General features: G+C 52.6%; 1 protein-coding gene across 3 annotated transcripts in view; it reads right to left on the bottom strand.

Moving 5' to 3' along the window:
• The window catches only part of RIPOR3 (RIPOR family member 3), a 70310-nt gene that overhangs the window by 22657 nt on the left and 21054 nt on the right, over positions 1-26599 (bottom strand). For all 3 annotated transcript variants that reach the window (XM_066236431.1, XM_066236432.1, XM_066236430.1), the window contains exon 2: positions 4370-4488. In XM_066236431.1, the coding sequence (XP_066092528.1) occupies positions 4370-4479 (110 nt within the window). In that variant the 5' untranslated portion in view covers positions 4480-4488. The remainder of the gene's footprint in view (positions 1-4369; positions 4489-26599) is intronic.

The raw sequence follows: 26599 nt of genomic DNA, 5'->3' as shown, positions 1-26599 counted from the left end.
CCCTGAGGCCACATCACCCACCTCTCAGAACAGACCCTCTGCAAAGTTGCCATCAACGGGCCAGCAGAGACGGGCAGGGCTGCAGCCTCCAGAGAGGTGGGTGTCAGACAGGCCTGGGTCCCCGGCAGGGAGGCAGGCCGGCAGGTGCAGTGGGCAGGCACACTCAGCTGCCCGCTCCCAGGGGCCCACAGTCCTGGCAGGTGTGCGCCCTCGGCCAGACCCCCCCTTGCATCTCCCTGGAGACCTCCTCACCCAGGCCGCTGCGGCTGTGCCTGGACGCGCCCACTCCCGGGGAGGCTCTGAGCCCAGTGCTCCTGTGTGAGCTTCAACCGCGCAGGTGTGGCGGCCGCTCCGAGGGCCGGCCCAGCAGGGGAAGGCGATGCGTGTACAGCCTCGGGGTGGTGAAAGCAGGCTGCATGTCTGGACTGCTGTCACAGCTGCCCGGGCCAGGAGCAGCCTCTGAGGCGGATGTCTCACCAGCTCTAGGAGGACTCAGTAAATATTAAACAGCCCCTGGCATGCCAGGCAAGATTCCAGACGGGCACGTGCAAGCCGTTGGCCCAGCCCTCACGTGAGGATGGCAGTCTTTCTGTCTGGTGTTGGAGGCCCGGGTACGTGGCCACTGCCAATGCAGGCTCTGGGGGCCGGCAGGGCTTGAGCCCGCACCTCCGTGGGACAGCGGTGTAAGCTAGCCTTTTCTCCGGTGCCCAGTGGTGCTTGATGGCCGGGGATGATGACAAACACGCACTCTCCAAGGTCAAACTGTTCTGCGTGCTCACACATGCTAGCCCGTTTCTCCTGACGCGCTCTCTGAGGTCCCCAAGCACAGGACTGTGGGAGGGCCTCGGCTGTGTCCTCTCTCTCCAGCCGCCGCTCCTTGAAAATCAAGGGCTGCTGCTGCTGAATTTTCCCATCCACAGGTCCCAGCCGTCCCAACAGGGGAATTCCCCAGTTGGTGAGGACATTGGCAGGAGGGTACCTGCCTGACGACATGGGGCAGGGGAGGCCTGACTGTGGAGTGGCAGGAAGGGGGTGAGAGCAGCCATGCCTATCAATCAGGGCAGACTGGGATAGTGTCAAGGCCTGGCCTCCTCTCGTCCCCCCCACCTTATTATATATGGCTTAATTATAGCAACCATTCATACCTTAGTAAGTAAAATTCCCCCACCAGATTACTTTCCCAAGTGGATTCTTTGATTATGGAATAAAAAACCCTGTCCAGAGTCAAAGGGGTTTTCAGGTGCCAGAGCAGAGGCGGGGGTGGGGAACAAAGGGGCCGTCTACGCCCCACACCCATCTCAGGGGAGGCCTGCTCTCCTTCCTGGTGTCTAAGGTGATTTTGCCTGACCCGTGCCAGCCACTCAGGCCTTGGCAATGTGGCTCTGCTTCAGCCTGGTTGAATTACCTGGGAAATAAGGGCAGAGGTGAGGCCTGAAACCCAATCCAGGCCGTCCAACCCCGAGCCAAGGGTCCAGGCCCCTGGGAGCTGGACCGAGACAGGAAGTTGGAAATAGAACTCCCTCTTCCCTACTATGGCGGCGGCTTTTTCCTCACACCCAGGGAACAAGGGGACTGCAGAGGCTGAGGCCAGATGGCGGCCACTAAGGGCCCGCAGAACCCACCGGGTCACGCACCCTCCAGAATTCCCCCCAGGGTGGGGTGCTCCAGGTGGGGGAGTTCCCCATAATAGTCACAGCCCTCAGGGCCCTCTTTCTTGAACTAGCACGCAGACTGTGCAGGACCTGCTCTTCCCCTTGCTGCTGAGCGGTGAGTCCTAGTGTGGACTGGAACACAGACTGTGCAGGACCTGCTCTTCCCCTTGCTGCTGAGCGGTGAGCCCTAGTGTGGACTGGAACACAGACTGTGCAGGACCTGCTCTTCCCCTTGCTGCTGAGCGGTGAGCCCTAGTGTGGACTGGAACACAGACTGTGCAGGACCTGCTCTTCCCCTTGCTGCTGAGCAGTGAGCCCTAGTGTGGACTGGAACACAGACTGTGCAGGACCTGCTCTTCCCCTTGCTGCTGAGCGGTGAGCCCTAGTGCCTGGGGTTGGGTCGCCTCTCTGCTCTCCCTCACAGAGTGCTGACCTCAGGAATCCAGGAGGGGGACCACCTGGGGGCACTCTCTAGGTAGGGTCCCAACTGGGGCCTGGGGGGACATTTCCCATGGATGTAGGAAGTCCAAAGGCCCCCAAAGGCCTGACTGGAGGGCAGCTGCAGGCAGGGCCAGCTGAAGAATTCCTGAAGCCCTGGGAAACAACAAAAAACAAAAAAACAACAACACAGAGTCCTTTGTTCTACACTTAAGAACTTCTAGATGGTAACAGCAGAGGGTTAAATCTACTTGTGGGGCCCTGTGCCAGTCTGCGGGCCCCTCCCTGCTGCCAGGCCACAGGGACAGAGTCCCCATAGTGCCTCTGTGTGATCAGAGAAAGGTGCCCTCGGGTGGACCAGCTTTGTACCAGGGCACACAGCTTGGAAGGTGACCCAGGCTGGAGGCCCCCGTGTCTGGGTCACCCGCACAGCGGTCCTTAACAGCGCTGACTATAGACGCCATGGGGCGGGGGACTGGACGAAGCCTAAAAAGAGGCAGCTCAGAAGTGGTTCACTCAGTCACAAGACAGGATTATGCCTGGTCGGTTTACATGTGGCCTCTCAGCAGCATTTATGGAGCACCTACTGTGTGCCTTCCTCACAGTGGCATCCACACTTTCTCATCTTAGAGGCTGGGGTCAGGACATTAATCCCTCTGGGGCTGGGGCCAAATTTCTCCCCACCTTAGGGCCTCGGTTTCCTCTGCTTCAGACCTTCAGTGCCTCCCTTCACTCGATGAATGTCCTCACGGTGGCCCATGAGGGCCTGCAGGGTCCTCCTCCTCCCTCTGTTACCACTGTCCTACATGCCAGCCACAAGACCACTTTCTGTCCCTCGAGGCACATTCCCACCTCAGGACCTTTGCACTTGCTGTTTCCTCCACCTGACAGGCTCCCCCACTCCTGCACCCTATCCATACATGACCAGCTCCTCCTCTTCTCCCTGGCCTTCAGGTGCCCCTGCCTTGTGGAGGCCTCCTCTGAGGCCCCTCCCCCAGCCCCAGCCTGTAACTCCTCCTGCCGTGCCGCTGTTGCCACAGCTGAATCTGTCTTGGTGATCGCTGGCTTCCTATTGGCTGCCCCAGAGGAGGCCGAGTCAGGTCTTTTCCCAGAGCCTGGGCCCAGGGCTGGCCAGAGTGGGTGCTCCGTACATATTTGTGGGATGAATTAGGGATTTCTAAGAGTGCTTCCAGCTGGGACACTCCAGGATGTCATCCCTGACACGCACTCCTTCCAGGCACACCTCAGAACCGAGCAGCCCATGGACAAGGTCAGTGAGCTGGGCGGGCCCCACCAGCGGGCCAGGCCTCACAGGTCTAATATGCACTTGTTAAACCCACGGGAAAGAGCTATGGGAGGGTGAGGGCCGGGTCTGGGACCCAGGGGGACCCAGGACATGGCATTGAAGCCAAGCTGCGGAGAAGATTAAACAGGAGTGGCCAGGAGGGGAGTGGGAAGCGAGTTCCATGGAGGGCCCAGCCTGTGCAGAGGCCTGCAGGAGAGGGGTCAGTGTGGCAAACACAGCTGCCCAGAGCCCAGGGCCAGCCGGCTGGGGCTGCCGGGGCGGCGGCCCCCAGAGCAGAAACGCTCCTTCCTCCTGGGACTACCTTCTTCCTCCTGGGACTACCTTCAGCTACAGGAGACTCGTGCGGAGCGGCCAGCAACGCTCGCCCAGAGGGTCAGCACTGACCCCACGCTGTCTCCATAGAGGCGGCTGCTCCTCCTTTAGAAACTTCCCACAAGCTCCGACGGCGTGTCACTGTGTGCTGGCTGCTTGCCCCGTGTCACCTCATTGTGCCCTTGTGACAGCCCCGTGAGGGGGGACATTTGTGATCCCTGTTTACACTGGAGGAAACCGAGAGTCAGAGGGCTGAAGTCACTTGTCCCAGGTCACGGAGCTGGGATAGGTGGCCCCGTTTTCCATTTTATCAAACAGGAAGAACACTCCACCTTGAACCCGCCCCCAGGACCCCAAGTTCCAGCTCGGAATCAGTCTGGCCCTGTGACCTTGCGTGAGCGGCTTCATCTCTCTGAGCCTCAGTTTTCTGCTCTGCCGAGTGGGCCTGATAGGTTTCTCCCAACACCAAGAGTCACACACACTCACACGTACGCTCACATTCACCACGCACCACATGTAACACACCCAGTCCTGGGCTGCAGGCCTGGCACAAGAGCAAGCCTCAGGGTCACTGGCAGCAGAAGGAGGTCCCTGCTGTCCTGTCCAGCCCTAGAACAAGCGCCCCCGCCCCGCCCCGCCCCCCCGCGAGGGCAGAACTTACGCAATCCTGCGGCTCTGTGCACTGCTGAAGCCTGCAAAGGAGGCGCTCCGGCCCACGACCCCCACGGCCCCTGTGTCCCCGGAGGACAGGAACCGCACTCTCACCGACATGGCTGTCACCTGCAGGGAGAGGACAGGAGAGTCAGCCTTGCACCGCCACTTGGAGAGAGCTGACTGAGGGCTGGCCACTCTGCCCCGGGGCCTCCAAGGTTCTTACAATGGAGGAGGGGCAGCTGGTACTGTCCCCAGCTCACAGATGAGAAAACTGAGGCTCGGTAAGATTAGCGAACCTGCTTGGGAGGAGTGGCAGGAGCAAGATTCGAATCCAGGTCTCTGTACTCTGTGCTCACGTTCTTGTAGAAGAGGAGACAGTGTCTCCTGAACCCAGCTCTTCTCACCCCCACTCTGCTACTCCTCTCTGCCAGGAACCTTCACCCCTCCACGGATCCTCACTGAGCACCTACAGCAGGGATCCCCAAACTACAGCCCGCGGGCCACATGCGGCCCCCTGAGGCCATTTATCTGGCCCCCGCTGCACTTCCGGAAGGGGCACCTCTTTCATTGGTGGTCAATGAAAGGAGCACATTGACCATCTCATTAGCCAAAAGCAGGCCCATAGTTCCCATTGAAATACTGGTCAGTTTCTTGATTTAAATTTACTTGTTTTTTATTTTAAATATTGTATTTGTTCCCGTTTTGTTTTTTTACTTTAAAATAAGATATGTGCAGTGTGCATAGGGATTTGTTCATAGTTTTTTTTATAGTCCGGCCCTCCAACGGTCTGAGGGACAGTGAACTGGCCCCCTGTGTAAAAACTTTGGGGACCCCTGACCTACAGTGTGCCAGACATGCTGAGGACACGCACTGAACGAGACAGGCCAAGTGCTTGCCCTTGGGCTCCCGGTCCAGGAGGCCAACGAGCCACCAGACAGTTACAGTGGGGAGTCGATAATGAAGTGGTGGGGGAACCCTGGGGGCCTTTGACCCAGCCATGGAGGAGGCGACCAAGAGTTAAAGGAAAGGCTGAAGGGAAAGAAGGGGGAGAGTTAGGGGAGGGAAGGGTATCTGAGGCAGAGGGAACAGCGTGGTAAAGGCCTAGAGGCGCAGAGGACATGGTGAAATCCAAAAGGGGAAAGAAGTGGCTCCAGGTGAGGCTGGAGAGGCCAGCAGAGCTCCAGGCATGGGGGGCCATGGGAGCAGAGGTACCTGGGGGCCATGGGAGGGCTCTGAGCAGGGGCTGACGAAGCCCAGTTCACGTGAGGCCAGGCCGCTGGCACCAGAGGCTTCCAGAAGCCCCAATTCCTTGCCCCACCTCTGACCCAGGCTGCAGTGAGGCCAGCCTAGAACCCTGGCTGTCTGCCCTGTTTTCCAAATCATCTCTAGATTGGACAAATGCCACCACCTCCCTTGGGACTGTCGCCCAGTATCTTCTAGCAAAGACAGTCGGAAAGTTCACCTTCATATCTAACCTAAATCTCTGCTGCTACGGTTTCATACCTGACTCCTTAGCCAGGGTGTTGTCCATCCAATGAGTCCAAGGACCCCACCTCCTAGGCCAAACCTATAAAAAAGCCCACCCACCAACTCCTTCTGATTCCTGCTGCTAACGCCCCGCATTCCACAGCCCCTTCACCCCCACTGGGCCCAGTCTCCATCCTGCGCGGGCGGGGGCCTCTGCCTGGAATAATGTTCTCTTTCCAGCCACCTGCCTTTCATTTGTCAGCCCCCAGAGCCCTCACTCTAAACCCCCAGCCGGTCTACGCAACCCCTACAAGCCTTCCCCTCCTCCTCTTCACCCCCAACCCCACCGCCCCGCAGGGGAGCACTGGGCACAGGAAAGCCAGACCTGGGCTCCAATCCTAGCTATGCCTGTGCACTCGCAGGCTCTGGGTTCAGTGATCACATCTGTAAAATGGGAATTCAAAAAAGGACTAAGGAGCCAATAAGCTGAGAGTATACAATGCAAGAGACACTCAGAGAGATCTAGTTGTCTCTGTGCCGCTGTTAAGGAGGCAAGTTGCAGAGACAGATAAGCCAGAGAGTTCTAGCCCTGACAGGGGAAGCTGGTGAGCATACGCTAGACGCCCAGTGTGTGGCAGGCCCCAATGCCAGGGACTGTCAGCTGCTATAAATCCATGAACAGCAGCGCTGTGTACAGATGGGGAGGTTGAGGCACTCTGGTAATGGAGGCATCCCTTGAGTGCTCGTTATTAAGCCAGCCCGGGCTAAATGCCTTTTTTTTTTTTTTTTTACAGAGACAGAGAGAGGGACAGACAGACAAGAACGGAAAGATAAAAAGCATCAATCATTAGTTTTTCGTTGCGCATTGTGACACCTTAGTTGTTCATTGATTGCTTTCTCATATGTGCCTTGACCACGGGCCTTCAGCAGACTGAGTAACCCCTTGCTCGAGCCAGCGACCTTGGGTCCAAGCTGGTCAGCTTTGCTCAAACCAGATGAGCCGCGCTCAAGCTGGCGACCTCAGGGTCTCGAACCTGGGTCCTCGGGATCCCAGTCTGAGGCTCTATCCACTATGCCACCGCCTGGTCAGGCCTAAATGCCTTATTAAATGATCTTATTAAATCCACACAATGCCCTTAGGCGTAGGAGCGATGGCAAACCTGATTCTGCAGCTGAGGAAACTGAAGTTCAGAGAGGTCACAAGGTTGACCTGGGGACCCAGCTCAAAAGCAGCAGAGCCAGGTTCAGAGCCCGAGCGCAGGACAGCAGGACGCCTGACCTTACTGTGCGTGGTCAGGGGTCCCGCCACCAACGATCTGCCTCAGCCCTGCAGGGAGGTCCCCCCAGCCCACACCTGTTGTCTTACACCAGCTCGCAAGCGTCCATTGTTAACATTTTCAGGAATTTTGCTAGCTTGAAATCAACTACAGTAGGAATATTTACCCCATGGAAATCAGTGAGGCTGCCAGTCAGGGCTTTTTTTCTTGCTGGTTATTAAACATGTATCAGGGACCCCCTGTCCCACCACCCTCAGCATCTGCTCTGGGTGAACCTTCTCCAAATGCTTGACACCCGTCCCCCAGCCAAGCTGGGCAAGGGAGTGAGGAGGGAGCAGGGAGGGAGGCTGACTGTCAGGTCAGCGAGGGGGGGGGGGGGGGGAGTGGACTCGGGAACCAGCGGGGGCTGGGGGAAGATTCCATTCACATCTGTATGGAACCGAAGGACGATGACTAAAAGGCTGAGGCTGCTGCCCCCGCCTCACCTCTGTGCAGCCCAGAGGCCAGGCAGAGCCAGACTCCAAGGCTGAGCAAACGTTTTCGGCAAAGAACCAGAGAGTAAATCTTTTTGGCTTTGCGAGCCATACAATCTTCATCCCAAGGACTCCGCTCTACCATTTCAGAGCTAAAGCAACCACAGCCGATAGGTAGATGAATGAGCATAGCTGTGCTCCAATAATACGTTCTTTACAGAAGCAGCGGCTTCGGATGGGTGACCCTGGGTAGCCAGCACTCTGCCCGCTCCCTGTCCTAAGGACTTAAAATCTTATTTAATCTTCCCTACATTCTCGGAAGCAAGTGCTATTATTATCCCCATTTTGCAGATAAAGAAACCAGAGAGGAAATGACTCATCCAAGGTCACACAGGTAAGAAACCTCAGAGCGGGGATTTGAACCTGGGCGCGATGGAGCCCACAGCCTGGTCACTTCATGCCAGGCTGCACTGGCTTCTGCTTCCCGTGAGCCAGACCCAAGCTGAGTGGGAGGCGGGGGCCCCAGAATGGAGGTAGTCTCATGAACGGGACCTGCCAAGCTAGAAATACAGCACTAGGGGGTGGCCCAGGAAAATCAAGCCTCATGCTCTGCAGGCTTCGGGATATAGGAACCCAGGTCCCTGTGGGTCCCTTTGGACCTGAGTCAGCTTCGCTCCCATCTCACCCAGTGGGGCGTTGAGACGGGATGGCCTAGCTGAGACCTCTGGAACCTCAGGCAGCCTCGGTGGGCAGCTCCTGACCAGCCCCAATGAAGGCTGGTCACCTTGGGCCAGGGTTGTATTCCTGTTTCATCACTGAGGCGCGACAGGGGCACTGACCACTGAAAACAAAGGCTGGGCAACTGGAAGACGCACTCCCACCTGCAGGCCCCCTCCTCCCACCTCCCCTGCTGTGGCTGGCATGAACCCTTGAGCTGCTGGGTGTGGGCAGATCTGGGACGTCCCTGGAGAGGGACACTCACTCGGGTGGCTCAGCACAGGCACTCCTCAGGGTGTGAGAGACAAGCCAGAGACCTCGCAGCCCCGGGAAAGGAGAGAGGCACAGAAGTCGTGCCGGTCCCAAACCTGCAGTGGCAGACAGGACTGCCTCTTCCCGCGTCCCTCGCTGCCTCTCTCTCGGCCTGGCACCACCGGCAGCCCTCGCTGACGATGCCACTGGCACACAGCTGGCGGGCACAGGGACAACAGGCTGCTGAAGGGGGTCCTGACACAGCCAGCTGCTCCTCAGACTCCGGGACTGTCCTGGGCCTCTGCCCCCAAGGTGTGGCTGGAGGGAGCCGGGCCCACTCCACTAAATCTGTCCTGCTCACTGCTGGCCAAAGCCGCCCGCCCGCCAGAGGCAACCTGCAATTTCACCTCATTTGGAGGTGAGGCTTCTAAATTTAATGGCCGGGCTCCCAGGGCTGGGCAGCTTTTCTGCCTGAGCCCCTCACTTAGGGCTCTTTCATATCCGCTCAAATGCCAGCCAGGGCTTAGTTTGCTTATAAGAGTTTCCAAAATAGCCCCTTTGGTTTAGCATAAAAGGAAATGGCAAAATAGCCCAGGATGGGGAATGTGAGTTTAGACAAAGGCCTGGGCGTCCTTGAGGCAGCTGCTCTAAAAACTAGACTGTGGTCCCCAGATGGAGACCACAGTCTACAGCCCCCTGTGACCTTCCTGCCCAGGGCAGGCCTGGGAGGAGTTCATCTCTTGCTCCAACCCAGATCTGCAGGTGCAGTGAGCCCATCATGTGAGTGACCACAGGAGGGCACAGGTGGGCCATCACCTTGGACTTCACAGCAAAACCTGTGCCATTTCACAGGTGAGAACAATGGATGCAGCCACACACGGCCAAACACAGAAGACATCTGTGTGGCCATCGGAATATGACTTTGGAGAGTAAATGATGCTCAAAATGGTCAAAATAAGATGTTGAGTGAATAAGACAGATGTAAACTATATGCAACATAGGCTCAGTTTTAATTTGAAACGATGCCTTACCAGTGTTCTACGATGAACGTGTGTCCCTCAGAATTAGAAAAAAAGTTAATTTGAAGAAAACAGAGAGCTGTAGCCCCGCCCCCCTGGTTGAGGCACATATGAGAAAGCAATCAATGAACAACTAAGGTGCTGCAACAAAGAATTGATGCTTCTCATCTCTCTCCCTTCCTGTCTTTCTGTCCCTATCTGTCTCTCTCTCTGTCTCTGTCACAAATTTTTTTTTTTTGTATTTTTCTGAAGCTGGTAATGGGGAGAGACAGTCAGACAGACTCCTACATGCGCCCGACCGGGATCCACCCGGCACGCCCACCAGGGGGCGACGCTCTGCCTACCAGGGGGCGGGTGATGTTCTGCCCCTCTGGGGCATCGCTCTGTCACGACCAGAGCCACTCCAGCGCCTGGGGCAAAGGCCAAGGAGCCATCCCCAGCGCCCAGGCCATCTTTGCTCCAATGGAGCCTAGCTGCGTGAGGGGAAGAGAGAGACAGAGAGGAAGGAGAGGGGGGGGGGGTGGAGAAGCAGATGGGCGCTTCTCCTGTGTGCCCTGGCCAGGAATTGAACCTGGGACTTCTGCACGCCAAGCCGACGCTCTACCACTGAGCCAACTGGCCAGGACCAAAAAAATTTTTTTTTAATTGAAGAAAACAGAGAGATTGATTAAGTCATCCTCAGTTGCACAGTAACTGGCCATGAAGCTGAACCTGTGTACCCTTTTATCTCAAGAACACAGTTCTTCATGATAAACCTGGGATCAGAGGAGAAACTTCCCTCTTCAAAGAAAAAAAAAATTTTTTTTTTAAGGTTTACATATAACGTCTACATGCCCATCTAACTCTGCTGGGGTTTTACAAGGTAGGATGACTGAGGATTTCTGTGAAATATCCAGAGAGCGTTTTAATTTAAATGGCCTCATTGCTGCTGTCATCACCAGCTTGGCCAGGGTCATCGGGGAGAGACAGCCACTTTCTGAGGAAGGAGCGTCCCGAGCTGTCATGGGGGTGGGAGAGTGCATGGGTGCCCGGAGTGACATTGGGGCCCGGATGGGGAAGACAGGGCCTTGGTGGACAGTAACAGAGGTGGGCACCAAAGTCGAGCCTCTGGGCACCAAAGCTGAGCCTCTGGACGCACAGGAAGCCACTGAATCTCCTCCCGACCTCTGCCCACGACCTGCTCTGCTGTGGAACCTGGGGTAAAAATGGGGTCGGGCAGGAGGGACTGCACTGAAGTGAGGGGTACCAAAGGAGGGGCAGTGCCGAGGGACCCCCGGGGAGGGCAGGGGGAGGCCACACTGGTTTCTGTTGGATGTCAGTGAGCACCGCCCATGTGAGCACCGCCCATGCCCGCAGCTGCGTGGCAGAGTCTCTGGGCCTCGGCACCGCGGACGTTTGGGGCTGGATGATTCTTTGCTGCTGGTTGGTCTTGTGTATTTAGTAGCATCACCACTGGATGCCAGCAGCTCTCCCCTCTCCTGCTGTGACAACCGAGAATGTCTGCAGACACTGCCACCTGTCCCCTGGGGGACAGAGTCACCTTCGATGGGAACCAGCCAGTAAAGGCAGCTCTTCAGATCCACACTAAGGGCCCATGAATTGTCGAGATGGCTGTCATGGAGCATTTCTCGTGGGTGAAAGGAGAAATATTGAAGATGTCTTATTTGGTTGGCTTCAAATATTGTCCAGGCTTGTTTCCCTCATGTGACTAGGGTGTGGGAAGTGGGGGAGCTGGCAGCCTGACGTCTCAGAAGGGGCCCTGAGCCCGCAGCTCCCGCCGGGCGTCTGCCACCCCAGCCTTGCATGCGTGTGCGCATACACACACACACACACACACACACACACACACACACACCTGTCCACATGCATGAGCGCACATGCACACATGTCTAGCCTCCTGGAGGCCGGACACCAGGTGCCTGAACTTGGAGAGGAAGCTGGACTCCTCCTTGGGGCCTGTTTGCTGGAGCCCCGAGGGCCACCTGGGCCAACCGCTCTGTCCCAGACAAACCATCCAAGTTCTCCAGCCTGTCAGGGACACGGAGTCCCCCACCCCACAGCTGGACATCAGTCTCTCTACCATTCAGCCCAAAGGGCTGAGAGAGAATCCCACTCCCTACCGCCGCCTTCGGAAGAGCTGCCGCTTGCCTCTCCACAGGCCCGGGGCCAGTGCGTCAGGGGCCCATGAACATGCCTGCGTTACTTTTAAACTCAGAAGACAAAACATGACCCTTTAGGTCACAGAGAATGTTCCTATTATATGGAGATATTATTTAATATATTGGCTGTATTATTATTTATATGTTAATAGTATGTATCTCATGACGTGATATGTCCATATTGGTATTTATACCAATTCAGTCATGCAATACACTAATATTATTTTTTTTTTTGCACTTTTCCGAAGCTGGAAACAGGGAGGCAGTCAGACAGACTCCCGCATGCGCCCCACTGGGATCCACCCGGCATGCCCACCAGGGGGCAATGCTCTGCCCATCTTGGGGCATTGCTCTGTTGCAACCAGAGCCATTCTAGCGCCTGAGGCAGAGGTCACAGAGCCATCCCCAGCGCCCGGGCCATCCTTGCTCCAATGGAGCCTTGCTGCGGGAGGGGAAGAGAGAGACAGAGAGGAAGGAGAGGGGGAGGGGTGGAGAAGCAGATGGACGCTTCTCCTGTGTGCCCTGGCCGGGAATCGAACCCGGGACTCCTGCACGCCAGGCCGACACTCTACCACTGAGCCAACCGGCCAGGGCCACACTAATATTATTTTATGAGGAGTCCCATGAAGGCCGAGGTGTTCGGGGCAGACACCGCCCCGTGGCCGGCTCCTAGCCCTCCCTCCAGTCAGTCTGCCTCCACCGCCCTCCCCCTCTGCCCACAGGTGCTCCTCCAGCTCCTTCCCACCCAAGTCCTATGAGGTCAAGTTAGCCATTTTCTGCTGCCCCCTCCTCGCAGTTCACCTCCCACTCTCCCTGCTCCCAGCTCTGTCTGGCCGAGCAGAGAGGAGCCGCTGAGAGTTGGGCCAGACCTCGCACTTGGTCCCCCTTAGTTCATTTGACCTTCACCAAGATGTGGCTCTGCAGATTCCACTTTGTCCCTTTCAGGCCCTCAGGCCTGAGGAGTTCAAGTCCAGACAGCCAGGCTGTTGCCCAACCTCTCAACCACAGGCCTACAGGTCTCAATTGACGGGTCAGTAAAACGGGTCAGGGCCTTCAGACAGGAGTCAGATTGTACCATTGTGATAGTATGACCCCCCCCAAATCTGGTGTGTTGGGTGGGAGGCCTCCCCTCCTTAAAGAGTCGAGTTTAAGCTCTCACATCTGCCTGCCCTCCTAGTCCACTTCCACCTTCACTCGGACCCCTACTCAATGAGGGTGGGCCTCAATTGTCCACTTACACTTCCCGATTCCTGATGAGAGCCATGTGTCCATTGTCTTTTTAATCTTTTTAATTTCCATATTCCTTTGTCCAGCTATCTAGATTTTTCTTACTGATTTTCAGGTGCTGGGTGGTGATCCTGTTTTCTCCCAGCCTCCTCACCTTTTAACCCATTCGTAATGACGGGTGTGTGTGCATGTGCATGCATGAGTGTGAGTGTGTGTGTGTGTGTGTGTGTGTGTGTAACAAGCTTCCGATATTTGTATTCTGGGTCTGCCGACATTTTCCTCCTGTGTCTTAGAGTTTGCAGCCTGCTTTCTAAGCCTCTAGGATGACCTTTTGAACCTGTTGACCACGGAAGCCTCACCCCCTAGGTGGGAAGTTTGCCGTCCTGGCCATGCTGTGACGTCCTTAAGGGCATTTCTCCCTCTCTAGGGCTCAGTCAAGAGATTCCACTCTCTGCCCTGCTTTTCAGAAACACCCTGAATCAGACCCCTCGCCCTCTGCCCCCACGGAAAACAGAGTGAGCTTTTAGAAAGGTCCATCAGCTTTCTTACAGCCCACCCCAGGCTTGGGGCTCTGGGCATGCTGAGAATTTAAGACTCAGCCCCACACCACACCCAGATGGCCCTGAAGGAGGTGCTGTCTCCAGAGAGGCCCCCTGAGACCTCCAGGAGCTCTCCACCCACTGCCCAGGAAGGCAAGAACCCCCGTGGTGCCCACTTCCCACCCCTCAGAACTTAGCCACAACCGGGTCTTGTCATAGGAGGAGCAGGTGCATGGTGGCAGTGAGCAGATGGGTGGGAGTTCACACCATCACCCCGTTCCCCCCACCCCAGGCTGTGAGGCAGGCAGGAAGAGCTGCTGGTGCCCCACCCCGTCCCCACCCCTTTAATAGCTGCAGTAGTGTGGCTCAGAGAGGGGAAGTGGCTTTTCCACCCTCACACAGCCAGGTAGAGGAGGGCCCGGGGAAGGGAAATGTTGGCATTCAGACATATTTTGAGCACTTTCCTGGTGACAGGTGAGGAGTGGGATGAACAGAGACCACACTGGAGGAGCCCGTCAGTGGGGGAGGGGCCAGGGCCGTCACTGCGGAGCCCCGAGGGTGCTCTCCATCCTGACCACACACCCCTGGCTGGTTGACTAGCCTATACCCCGTGTCTCATGAGGATTCATAGCCCACTGAGTCAACCTCCTGGAATGTGCGAGGCTCCCCCAATAGCAGGCCCCAGGACGCCTGCACAGACACGTGGTCCGGTGGAGAGGGGGCTGTTTGCTAAGAGAGGCTGTTAGCAAGAGAAATGTCAAGGGTTCAGCAAGAGATGAGCCATCTGGTCGTCCTGGGGTAAACAATTTACAAGAGATAAATCAAGCCAGCCCGCTGTCCTGGTTTTTCTTTGGACAGTGGGATGTGCAGTTTCCCTCCCGTCTGGGTATGGGGTGGAGAGAGAGAGGCTGTCCCAGGCACCCTGGCCCCAGCTCAAGTGCCTCCCTGCCCCAGGAAATGTCACATTTTTTCACACCTCTTTATGCCAGATGGTTAACCCACATTGGAAGGAGGGTAGGTTTTCTCCCAGAGGAACAGACTTATTTTCTAGAATCCAAAAACCTTGAATTTCTAGAATCTTCAGCCTTAAATCTATTTCCTGTTGGAAGAAGATTCCCCCCTACTGGTCTCCCCAGGTATTGCAGCCCTGGTCTACCAGGCTCTGCAGATGTCCACAAAAGCGAGAGAGGGGCTCCTTGCTGGCCCTTGGGAGTGACAACAGTGGATTCCCAAGCACGCAGGATATCTGTGTGGCTTAAAGCCTGAAATAAACAGCTTGTACTGGAATTGTCATCCTGGAGTTTCCGAAAGTGTTGCAAAACATTCTGGGCCAACCCTGGAGTTTGTGTACTACAAGCTGTTTATCAATATTCCCTCCTCGCCAAACATTCTTGCTCGGGTCTATTGGGAGATGATTTTGGTGGGAATGAATCTCCAATTTTGGAATGAAAATTGCCAAATTTGTAATAAAAGCCTTCGATTTTGCAATGAAATTTTTGTAATGAAAGAGGGCTCACTTTATAGAGACTCGTATTATAGAAAGCATGGCCAGAACAGGTTGTTCCCACAGAGACAAGGATGAGGATAGTACTAAGTTTGGAAGCTCATGTAATTAAAATAAAAGTGACATCTGGGGACTAGGATTTGGGGACTCTGCAATAACCTGTGAGATGCACATCCACAGAGTCACAGAAAGGTGATGAGTAAAAGTCTGGGGCAGTGGTAGTCAACCTGGTCCCTACCGCTCACTAGTGGGCATTCCAGCTTTCATGGTGGGCGGTAGTGGAGCAACCAAAGTATAAATAAAAAGATAGATTTAACTATAGTAAGTTGTTTTATAAAGATTTATTCTGCCAAACTTAGCAAAAATCCAACATAAAGTACTTGGTAAGTAATTATTATTATATGCTTTAACTTGCTGTAACACTGCTTTATACATTTTATAAAGTAAAGTTACTTCCCTACTTTATAAATCACCATTACTGCCTGACCAGGCGTGGTGCAGTGGATAGAGCATCAGACTGGGATGCGGAGGACCCAGGTTCAAGACCTGAGGTCACCAGCTTGAGCGTGGGCTCATCTGGATTGAGCAAAAGCTCACCAGCTTGGACCCAAGGTCTCTGGCTCGAGCAAGGGGTTACTTGGTCTGCTGAAGGCTAACGGTCAAGGCACATATGAGAAAGCAATAATGAACAACTAAGGTGTCGCAATGCACAACGAAAAACTAATAATTGATGCTTCTCATATCTTTGTTCCTGTCTGTCTGTCCCTGTCTATCCCTCTCTCTGACTCTCTCCCTGTCTCTGTAAGTAAGTAAGTAAGTAAGTAAATAAATAAATAAATCACCATTACTGTGGAACCGGTGGGCAGTTAGAAAATTTTACTACTAACAGAGATACAAAAGTGGGCAGTAGTTATAAAAAGGTTGACTACCCCTGGTCTTGGGAGTCAAAAAACCCAAGTTCTAGTCCAGCCTTTACCTCTTTCTAACTGTTTGACTTGGAGAAGTCACTAGTCCTCTGAGCCTCAGTTTCCTTATTTATAAAATGGAAGCCATTGAAATTACCTTACTTTACACTTGTTAGGACATACTATTTTTCCTCGTTAAAAGGAAGAAACACGCCTGACCAGGTGGTGGCGCAGTGGATAGAGCATTGGACTAGGATGCGGAAGACCCAGGTTCGACACCCCGAGGTCACCAGCTTGAGCGGGCTCATTGGGTTTGAGCAAGGCTCACCAGCTTGAGCCCAAGGTCGCTGGCTCAAGCAAGGGGTCACTTGGTCTGCTGTAGCCCCCCGGTCAAGGCACATATGAGAAATCAATCAATGAACAACTAAGGAACTGCAATGAAGAATTGATGTTTCTCATCTCTCTCCCTTTCTGTCTGGCTGTCCCTATCTCTGACTCTCTCTGTCTCTGCCACAAAAAAAAAGAAAAAAAATAGGAAGAACCAAACAATAATTGACAGCTTTTTCTACCACTTTGCACTGCTAAGGTTAGAGATGTGAGGTAGGGCATTAATTTTCTGTGGCTGCTGTAACTAAGACCATACACTGGGTGGCTTAAAACAACAGAAATGTGTCGTCTCACAGTTCTGGAGGCCAGAGGGCCATGCTCCCTCTAAAGAGTCCTTCCTCGCCTCTTCTGGCTTCTGGTGTTGGCCATCGCTCCTTGGCTTATAGCTGCATCACTCCAACCTTTGCCTCTTTTGTTACATGGCATTCTCCCTGTGTGTCTCTGTCTTCACAAGGAGTTATAAGGACACCAGTCATACTGGATTAAGGCTCACCCTAATGACCTCATCTTAACTTGATTATATATGCAAAGACCTTATTTGCAAATAAGGCCATATTCACAGGTACAAAGGGGTAGAACTTCAGCCTATGGTTTGGGGGATACAATTCAATCCCTCATAGGTAGAAAACACTTTGTTTATCCCAGCAGTTTAATAAGACATTGGGTGTGCCAAGGTGGGCCCCAAGCATTGGTGGGTGGCGCAAAGGGATGACAGATTGTTTGGAATAGGAAACCACAGAAGTATGTGTGTGATGGCTGACAGCTGGAGAAGGGGAGAAGGCTTTGGGGGAGGCAAGGGGACAACACATGAAATTCTCTGTGCGAATGACATTTCAGAATGGGGATTCTAAAATTTATTTCCAAGGGTGCTCCCCCTGCGGTCCCATGACCCTTAATGCTGCAGACTCTCTTCCTGATGGCACCCCGTTTTCCTTTTGAGGATTTAGTTCTTGCCCGCTGCTGTCGGCCTGATGGGACTGGCCCAGCGCCGCCTGGTCCCCTCACCAAGGAGAGGAGACACAGACCCTTGCCACGCTAGGCAGACACGGCCTCCCCGGAAGAGGAAACTGGACCAGAAGGACAGGACGCGGACCGTGCTGGATGCCATTCATCCTGCCCATGGTGGGACCCTGGTCGGAATGACTGCCGTGAATCCATCTTGGATTCTTGAGCCCTTGGTTCAGGCGCACTCCCAGGCCTGGTTCTCTGGACCCATTCTTTTCCACCAGCTCACAACCGATACCTCCAGAGTCCGCTGTCCCGGAAGCCTTGTCGCGGCCATGCTTTAGGAAGAACTACAGAGCTGGAGCAGGGAACAGCGTGGGGTAAAAGGAACAAACCTAAAAAATTAACAAAACGGCACAGAGGTGCCTGGAAGAAACGTTAAACCCCTCGAGCAACTCTGGGGATTGTGGAGAGAGCAGGGAGGGGACAGGGTCCTGGGTTCCTCACCGTGGCCTCAGCCTGGTTTAAGTACTAAAGGGAGGGGCAGCCACAAAAAGCCCAGAAGATGGGAGCGCCCCGGGACTGATGCTTGGGCATCCATGTCAAGTTCCAAGGAGCATGCCTGGAGCACAGACACAGGACAGTGGGGACCGCTACGTGACACACTGCCCTCCGAGAGTGAGGCCCCTCACTTTGGGCCAGCCACCTCCCCCACCCCCACCGGGGCTGGGCCACTGCTAAGCAGAGCCTCCCCGCACGCGTGCTGCTTGGATTCTGTGCCCCTCGGGCTTTATTGGTTTTCCTGCTTGCTGAGGTCAGCTTTGCCCAGCCCCCTGGCAGTTCCCATAAATGCCTAGAGTCTCGATAACCCAGTGTGGTAGGTTTACAAGGAAGCGTTCCCTGAGGGCTGGGCTGGCTGGAAACAGGTGCTTTGCTCCTTCCGAAGACAGTAATGCAGTCTGAGAGCAGTAAGGGGAGGTGGGGGTGCTGGGGGAGCCTAGAGCCCTGGGCTGGGGGTTGGCTGGTCTGGGCTCTAGCCCCAGCCAGCTAACTAGGCATTCGCATCTCTCTTGTGGGTAAAACAGGCTAAAACACATACCTCACAGCATGACTGTTGGGCTACAACAGATGTAGAATCAGCCTGAAAACCAGGATGCTCTAAGCCAGTGGTTCTCAACCTGTGGGTCGCGACCCCGGCGGGGGTGGAACGACCAAAACACAGGGGTCACCTAAAGGCATCGGAAAATACATATTTTATATGGGGTCGAATATATGTATTTTCCGATGGCTTTAGGTGACCCCTGTGTTTTGGTCGTTCGACCCCCGCCGGGGTCGCAACCCAAGGTTGAGAACCGCTGCTCTAAGCAAATGAAAGTACCAACCTAACCATAGCTATTATCATCACTATCATTAGAACCTAAGACCTACGGTGGCAGACAGAATAGTAACCCCCCTCCCCCAGTGACTTTCAACCTTGAATACTTTGTCCACTTTGAGTGAGGGTGAAAGCTATGAGACTGAAAGCATGAGAGGGACTCGGTGTGAATGAGATTCTTTATCTCTGGCTCTGGAGATGGGCCGCCACGTGGTGAGGGATACAGGGATACAGAGGCCTCTAGAAGCCGAGAGCTGGCCCAGGGGACAGCTGGCAAGGGAGCGGGACCTCAATCCTACAGCCACATGGAACTGAACGAGGCCAGCAATAATGATCTTGAACATGGATTTGTCCCAGGTCCTCCAGACAAGAGCTCAGCCTGACCAGTATCTTGAATTTCAGCCTTGTGACACCCTGAGCAGAGACCCCGGCCTGCTCACGCCGGCACTCTGCCCTGCAGAACCGGGAGCTCTTCGGTGGGGACTGTGTGAAGCTCTGCTAGGTTTGAGGCTGTTTGTTACGCTACAGCAGAAACCCCACCGCCCGCTCTGTAAAGGGAGCCTTACCATGGAAGTCTCCTACATGACCTGCCCTCCCAGGGTAGCCTGATGGTTAGAGACAAGTCCCAATCCCGACTGTACCGTAGCTCACTGGCTGTGTGATGTTGGCTGCACAACCTCCCTCACCTCTCAGAGCCTCAGTTCCCTCATCTGTAAAATGGGGATGGAAATGAAACGCGTGTAAAGCATTGGAGCAGTGTACATTGTGAGGGCCTGTTGTAAATGCTTGAGACGTGTGAGTATGGTACATGTGGATGATTAGAATCAGCTGACAGCTAACCACAGCGCACTGGTGGTCTTCAGAGCCCCGCCCCACACACCGAGAACATGGGAACCAGCCCTGACCTGGGAGCTACAGGCCACTTGGGGAATCAGGACCCTATAAAAAGAGAGCCCCAACTTTGAAGGAAATAGGTGGCATGTACATAATCCTCTTAGTGGGCACAGCAGAGCACAGACCAGGCCTCGGAGCTCACAGCTCCCCCTTGGAGTCTGGCTTAGGCCTGGGTGTAGTTTCTTCCTCAAGATCCCACTGCACTGATTTACTTGAGGAGGAAACTTTTTCTAAAGGATTCCGCTACTAAGCCTCCATCTCATGGGGAAATTGGAAGCCTCGGACACTGCTGGGGGCATGTAAAATGGGCAGCTGCTTTGGAAGATGGTTTGGCAGGTCCTCACGTGGGTAAATATAAGGTTACAATATGATCTGGCAATTCCGCTCCTTGGTACACACCCAAGAGAAATGAACGCATGTCCAATAAAAACCTGTGCACAGATCTTGGCAGCATTATTCATTAACAGCCAAGAAAGGAAAACTACCCAGTTGCTAAATGGATAAACAAAAGATGGCATATCCATACCATGGCATGCTATTCCTCTATATAAAGGAACAAAGTGTGGATGTATGTTACAGCACGGATGAATCTTGACAACACTATGTTGAGTGGAAGGACCCAAACATGAAAGGCTACATATTTTATGATTCCATTTACATGAAAATGCCAAGCAGGCAAATCTATAGAGACAGGAAGTAGATTAATGGTCGCCAGGAGCTGGAAGCAGAGAGAGTGGGAGTGACTGTCAGTGCGTAAGGCGTTTCTTCTGGGAGAGATCAGTGTTCTGGAACAAGATGGCGGTGATGGCCGCTCAACTTCGTGAGCTAGTGCTGAAAACCACGCACTGAGCTGAACACTTTAAAAGAGTGAATTTTCTGGTACGCGAGTTATATCTCAATTTTTTAAAATCAATTTTCAAAACACTTCTGACTGTTAGTAGCGACATGACCTTGCACAGGTGACTAGGCCTGAGCTCCCCAACTCCCCAGCCTTAGAACAGGACCATAACCACAGTGCTGCCACGCAGGTCTGCTGGGGTCACACAGGAAAATGCAAGAGGGTGGTGAACACACAAGACAATACACAGATGATGTGCTACAGAACTGTACACCCGAAACCTATAGAATTTTATAACTTTATGAACCAAAGTCACCCCAGTAAATCCTATTTTAAAAAATGTATGAAAGCAGTGCTCAGTAAATGGAGGTTTCAGAATCCATGTTGGGATTAGTCATTGGGAGAGGAGGAAGTCGGGGGGGTCTCCCCAGGGCCTGCCTCCCCCAGCAGCTCTGCCCCCTGATACCCACGCCGCCGAGCTGATCGTCCCCATCTGTCCAGCCCTCTGCCCTGGCCTACCTTGTCTTTCTCAGCAACCTGATGAGAAGGGTCATGTCCTATGTTAGTGTGTCCCAAATGTCATTCATTTATCCCCTTCCCAATTTTCCCCATCAGGTGAGTACCAGCTGTATCCTAAGGTACTAAATACTTTTCTTTTTACAGATTTTATTTATTGATTTTAGAGAAAGGAGAGAGAGAGAGAGAGAGAGAAAGGGGGGGTGGAGCGAGAAGCTTCAACCTAAGTTGCTTTCTGTATGTGCCTTGACCGGGCAAGCCAGGGGTTTTGAACCAGCAACCTCAGCATTCCAGGTCAATGCTTTATACACTGCTCCACCACAGGCATTCCCTTAATATTTTTCTTTAAGTCAACTCACTTTTCAAAAAGGTAAGAGTATTTTTTCTGCCCGACCAGGCGATGGCGCAGTGGATAGAGCATTGGATTGGGATGCAGAGGACCCAGGTTCGAGACCCCGAGGTCGCCAGATTGAGCACGGGCTCATCTGGTTTGAGCAAAAAGCCCACCAGCTTGAACCCAAGGTTGCTGGCTCCAGCAAGGGGTTACTCGGTCCGCTGAAGGCCCGCGGTCAAGGCACATATGAGAAAGCAATAAAGGAACAACTAAGGTGTTGCAACGTGCAATGAAAAACTAATGATTGATGCTTCTCATCTCTCTCTCTGTTCCTGTCTGTCTGTCCCTGTCTATCCCTCTCTCTCTCTGAAAAAAAAAATTAAAAAAAAATAAAGAGTATTTTTTCTTTTCGTATTTTTCTGAAGTGAGAAGCAGGGAGACAGAGAGACAGACTTCTGCATGTGCCCAACCAGGATTCACCTGGCATGCCCACCAGGGGGCAGTGCTCTTCCCATCTGGGCTGTTGCTTCATTACAACCAGAGCCATTCTAGCACCTGAGGCAGAGGCCATGGAGTCATCCCCAGCGCCCGGGCCAACTTTGCTCCAATGGAGGCTTGGCTGCGGGAGGGGAAGAGAGAGACAGAGAGGAAGGAGAGGGGGAGGGGTGGAGAAGCAGATGGGTGCTTCTCCTGTGTGCCCTGGCCCGGAATGGATCCTGGGACTTCCACACGCCGGGCCGACACTCTACCGCTGAGCCAATCAGCCAGGGCAAAAGTAAGAGTATTTTAAAAAGACACCTTAACCTGTAAACACTGAGCCAAGCAAGGTCATTTGCCATGAATTAATAACATAGGGACCACAAAGTAGTCAAACTGAACACAAGACCAGGTTCAAGTGCAGGCGGGCACAGTTGCCTGCGAAGCCCCTGCACCTTCAAGGGAGGAGGCTAGTGGGTCCCGGTGAGGCAGCAAGGACATTAGCAACAAGCAGACTTTCTCACTGGCATAATCGAGATGGAAAGTCCATTGAAAAGGAACTTATGCAATCTGGGAGTCACTGTTATTTTATGCCTGCACCTCCTAAATTATCTCATCTCCTGCAGATTGTGACTTAAATATCACCTCTTTGTGAGTCCTTTTCTAGCCCCTCATCTCTATGGGTCTACCCCGCACCCATTTCCCAATCCCTCCTTCCTGCTTTATTATTATTATTATTATTATTATTATTTTATTAAAGGAATTTTTTAAATTCATTTTAGAGAGGAGAGAGGGAGAGAGAAGGGGGAAGGAGCAGGAAGCATCAACTCCCATATGTGCCTTGACCAGGCAAGCCCAGGGTTTCAAACCGGTGGTCTCAGCATTCCAGGTCTACACTAGGCACTGTGCCCCCACAGGTCAGACCTCTGCTTTATTTTCTGTCTTTATCATTGAATACCATTTGATATCCTATACGCTACATTTTCCTGTTGTTACCCCAGCTAGAAAGCAAGCTCTAAGAAGTGGCTTACTACTAAGGGCCCAGCATTTCCAGGAAGTGCCTGGCACCTACGAGGCATTCAGTAAATTTCTTCTGAATGAACAGATGGATGAATGGATGGATGAATAAGTGAATCTTGTCTCTCCAGAGGCTTTGTACTATAACACTAGCTTTGTACCAGGTCTTCCACTTAGGAGATGGCCCAGTAAGCAACTGCTGAGCGAGAAAGTGAATGAATTAATTAATCAATGAATTTTTGCCGGGACAGTGAAGCTCCCATTTTTTTTTTTGAGATAACCCAGACCTCCTGTGTGTATGTTTTCAAAGTCCCCAATTTTAAATTCTTCCTGCAGATTGTCTCCAGGACTCAAAAGAACGAAGCCTTTGCCAAGAAAAGAGGCTGAATTCCCAGGCCTCCGGTTTAGATGAACTCGGGATGGTTTACCAGGAAAAGCAAGTCAGAGACCCCAGGAAGTTGTAGGGAGGGCGTTCCCCAGGGAACACGTTCTCCTTGCCCTCCTGCCCAGCGCCCCTGGCACGCTGCCGAGTGAGAGAAGCCAGCCAGACGCACAGGCACGCTGCGCTCACTAAGCGATCCTAAGTACATCAAGATGGGCACGCTGACGCCAGCATCAGGGCGGATCTGGAATGAATCGGGGGGCTGTTAAGATCGCCGACTAAAGCCTCTTCTCACAGGAAAAATATTTATTTCAGCAAGCTCTGCTTTTTGGAGAGCCGTGCCTGTAACAGTCTGCATCGATCTAGCAGAGTTTTGGCTACTGCTGCTTTTTGTCTCCTCTCCTGTCTCAGGCAGTGTGGGCTGTGTGTGTGTGTGTGTGTGTGTCCACGATTATTAAGCAATCAGCCTGCAGACACAGCCAGGACACTCTGCTCTACTTTAACCAGAAAAAAAAAAAAAGGACACAAACTGAGTTCATGACGTGGGAAACAAGACCTGCGTGTTTTATCTGCAAAGATGCCTGGTTGCAAGAGGCTATTGCTCCTTTCCTTCCCTAACATGCTCCTTTTTCCCCCCTGGTTTTGGGGGATAATACAGACAAGTATAAAGACGGGAGCGAAACTCACTCCTCTTCCAAGGAGCCACGATCAGCCTTGAGCGCCCAATTCTCTTCATTCTTTCTCTGCTCTTTGGAGCCTAAGGGTTTGAATTCCAGCCTGGACACTTGCTGGCTGTGTAACCCTGACGGTCACATCACCACTTGGAACCTCTGCTTCTTCATCTGTGAAATGGAGTAAGAACTGTACCCACCTCTGTGCGTTGTTGAGAGGAGTAAACAACAAGAGAAAGTACATACAGACTTAGTTTCTAGAACATAAGAAATGCTCAAGACATGCTACCTATTTTTATAAGATAAGTAGATATCATTTGTATACCTTCTTTTTTTCTTTTCACCGTTCTCATAAGCATTTTTAAAAACTGTAAAATATTCCATTGCAGGGCTACACCAACATTATTTTTCAGCCGTTCCCTGTGGATGGAAATAGAGGTTGCTTCCACAGTGTTACAAAAATTACCGTGAGAAACTTCTCTAGATTCAAATCTTGGTCTGCATTCGAGGTTCTGCCTTTAGGATGAATAGGATGAATTCTCAAAAGTGGACTTACTGGGTCAAATGATGTGAACACTTCCAAGAACCTCAATGTATCCCATCTAGCACTGCGAGTTTAGTTTCCAGGAGGATTACCCAGAGCCGTCTGTGAGAGGTTCCGTCTCACTGGGTCCCGGCTGCAGTGACGGTCACTGCCTTTCGCTGTTGTGGATTTGACAGGCAAAAATGTCATCTCAATTCTTTAGTTTGCATTTAAAGTTTTTTCCTCACTATTTTTCTAATACTGATCTTACTAGCTACAATTTGTTGAATATTTGCTATAAGCCACGCATGGGCTAAGGCAGGGGTCCCCAAACTACGGCCCGCGGGCCGCATGTGGCCCCCTGAGGCCATTTATCCGGCCCCCGCCACACTTCCAGAAGGGGCACCGCTTTCATTGGTGGTCAGCGAGAGGAGCATAGTTCCCATTGAAATACTGGCCGGTTTGTTGATTTAAATTTACTTGTTCTTTATTTTAAATATTGTATTTGTTCCCGTTTTGTGTTTTTACTTTAAAATAAGATATGTGCAATATGCATAGGGATTTGTTCATAGTTTTTTTTATAGTCTGGCCCTCCAATGATCTGAGGGACAGTGAACTGGCCCCCTGTGTAAAAAGTTTGGGGACCCCTGGGCTAAGGGCTCTTTGTAAACTATCTTAATCACTCTTGGGTAAGAAGTGGCAGCAGGGTCTTAAACAGACGTTTGTACACCTGTGTTCCTAGCAGCGTGATTCACAATAGCCAAAGGGTGGAAGCAACCCCAGCATCCACTAACAAGGGAATGATGGATAGACTAAATGCAGTGTGTGCACACAATGGAATATTACTCAGCCTCGAAAAGGGACTGAATTTTGACACATGCTACAGCACGGATGAACCCTGAGGGTGTGCTGAGGGACGTCAACCAGTCACAAAGGGACCAGCATTGGGTGATTCCACTTACATAAGGTTCCTACAATAGTTCATAGAGACAGAAATTAGAACGGTGATTATGACAGGCTGAGGGACAGGGGAGTGAGGCATTATTGTTTAAGGGGGTGCACAGTTTTGGTTGGGGAAATGGAAAAATCCTGAAGATGACTGGTGGTGATGGTTACACAACAGTGTGAATATACTTAATGCCACTGAACTGTCCACCTGGAAATGGTTAAAATGGTAAATTTAATGTCATGTATGTTTTACCACAATAAAATAAAATCTTTTTTTTTTTTAATTCAGCGAGAGGAGAGGAGGCAGAGAGACAGACTCCGCATGCGCTATGACTGGGATCCACTTGGCAAGCCCACTGAGGGGGCGATGCTCTGCCCACATGGGGTGTTGCTCCATTGCTAGCAACCTAGCCCTTCTTAGTGCCTGAGAGTAGGCCACGTAGCCATCCTCAATGCCAGGGGCCAACTCGCTCCAGTCGAGGGCCATGGTGCAGGAGGGAGAGAGAAAGAGAGAGAGAGAGAGAGAGAGAGAGAGAAGGCTAAGGGGTGGAGAAGCAGATGAGCAATTCTCCTGTGTGCCCTGTCCAGAAATTGAACCCAGGACATCACACACCGGGCTGATGCTCTACCACTGAGCCAACTGGCCAGGACAGTAAAAAAATCTTAATCAATCCTCATGACATCCAACAAAGTACATTATTACCCACCCCCTTCTTTAAAAGATGATGAAACTACTGCTCAGAGAGGTTAAACACACTCCCAGAGTCACACAGCTTATAAGTAGTAGAGACAGGCTTAGACGCCAGGTCGTACCCTTGAAGGCTATATTATCCTACAAAAATTCCGCGGACGCGGAGTCAGAGGGAAAATTCCGCCAAAGTCAAGGTAGCACATGGAGTTAGCGAGACACAGTGCCAGACTTCGGAGCTGCTGGTCCTTGTGGTTCAGAGTTCAATTCTAAATTTATTCTCTATCCTCCTTGTGGGTTCTAACTATGGCCAAACAAGTTCTTCCAGCTTAATCAATGACGTGGGTGCATTGTTTTGAAGATCAAACCTTTTTCCTGGTATGACAGTAATAAAATAACGCAGAGCTTGTTTGGAGAAACAGTCTGTTAGCAGCCATCTGGACTGAGCCTGAGCTCGCTGATGGGGCACACATGTGATTGTTGACTAATTTCTCAGGGATAGTGATTTTTTTTTTTAATTTTTTTATTTATTTATTCTTTTTAGAGAGGAGGGGGGAGGGGGGGAGAGAGAGAGAGAGAGAGAGAGAGAAGGGGGAGGAGCAGGAAGCATCAACTCCCATATGTGCCTTGACCAGGCAAGCCAGGGTTTTGAACCGGCAACCTCAGTGTTTCCAGGTTGACGCTTTATCCACTGCGCCACCAC

The sequence above is a fragment of the Saccopteryx bilineata genome, chromosome 6 (assembly GCF_036850765.1).
Source record: "Saccopteryx bilineata isolate mSacBil1 chromosome 6, mSacBil1_pri_phased_curated, whole genome shotgun sequence".
NCBI lineage: Eukaryota > Metazoa > Chordata > Mammalia > Chiroptera > Emballonuridae > Saccopteryx > Saccopteryx bilineata.
This window is presented reverse-complemented; position numbering and strand designations above follow the sequence as displayed.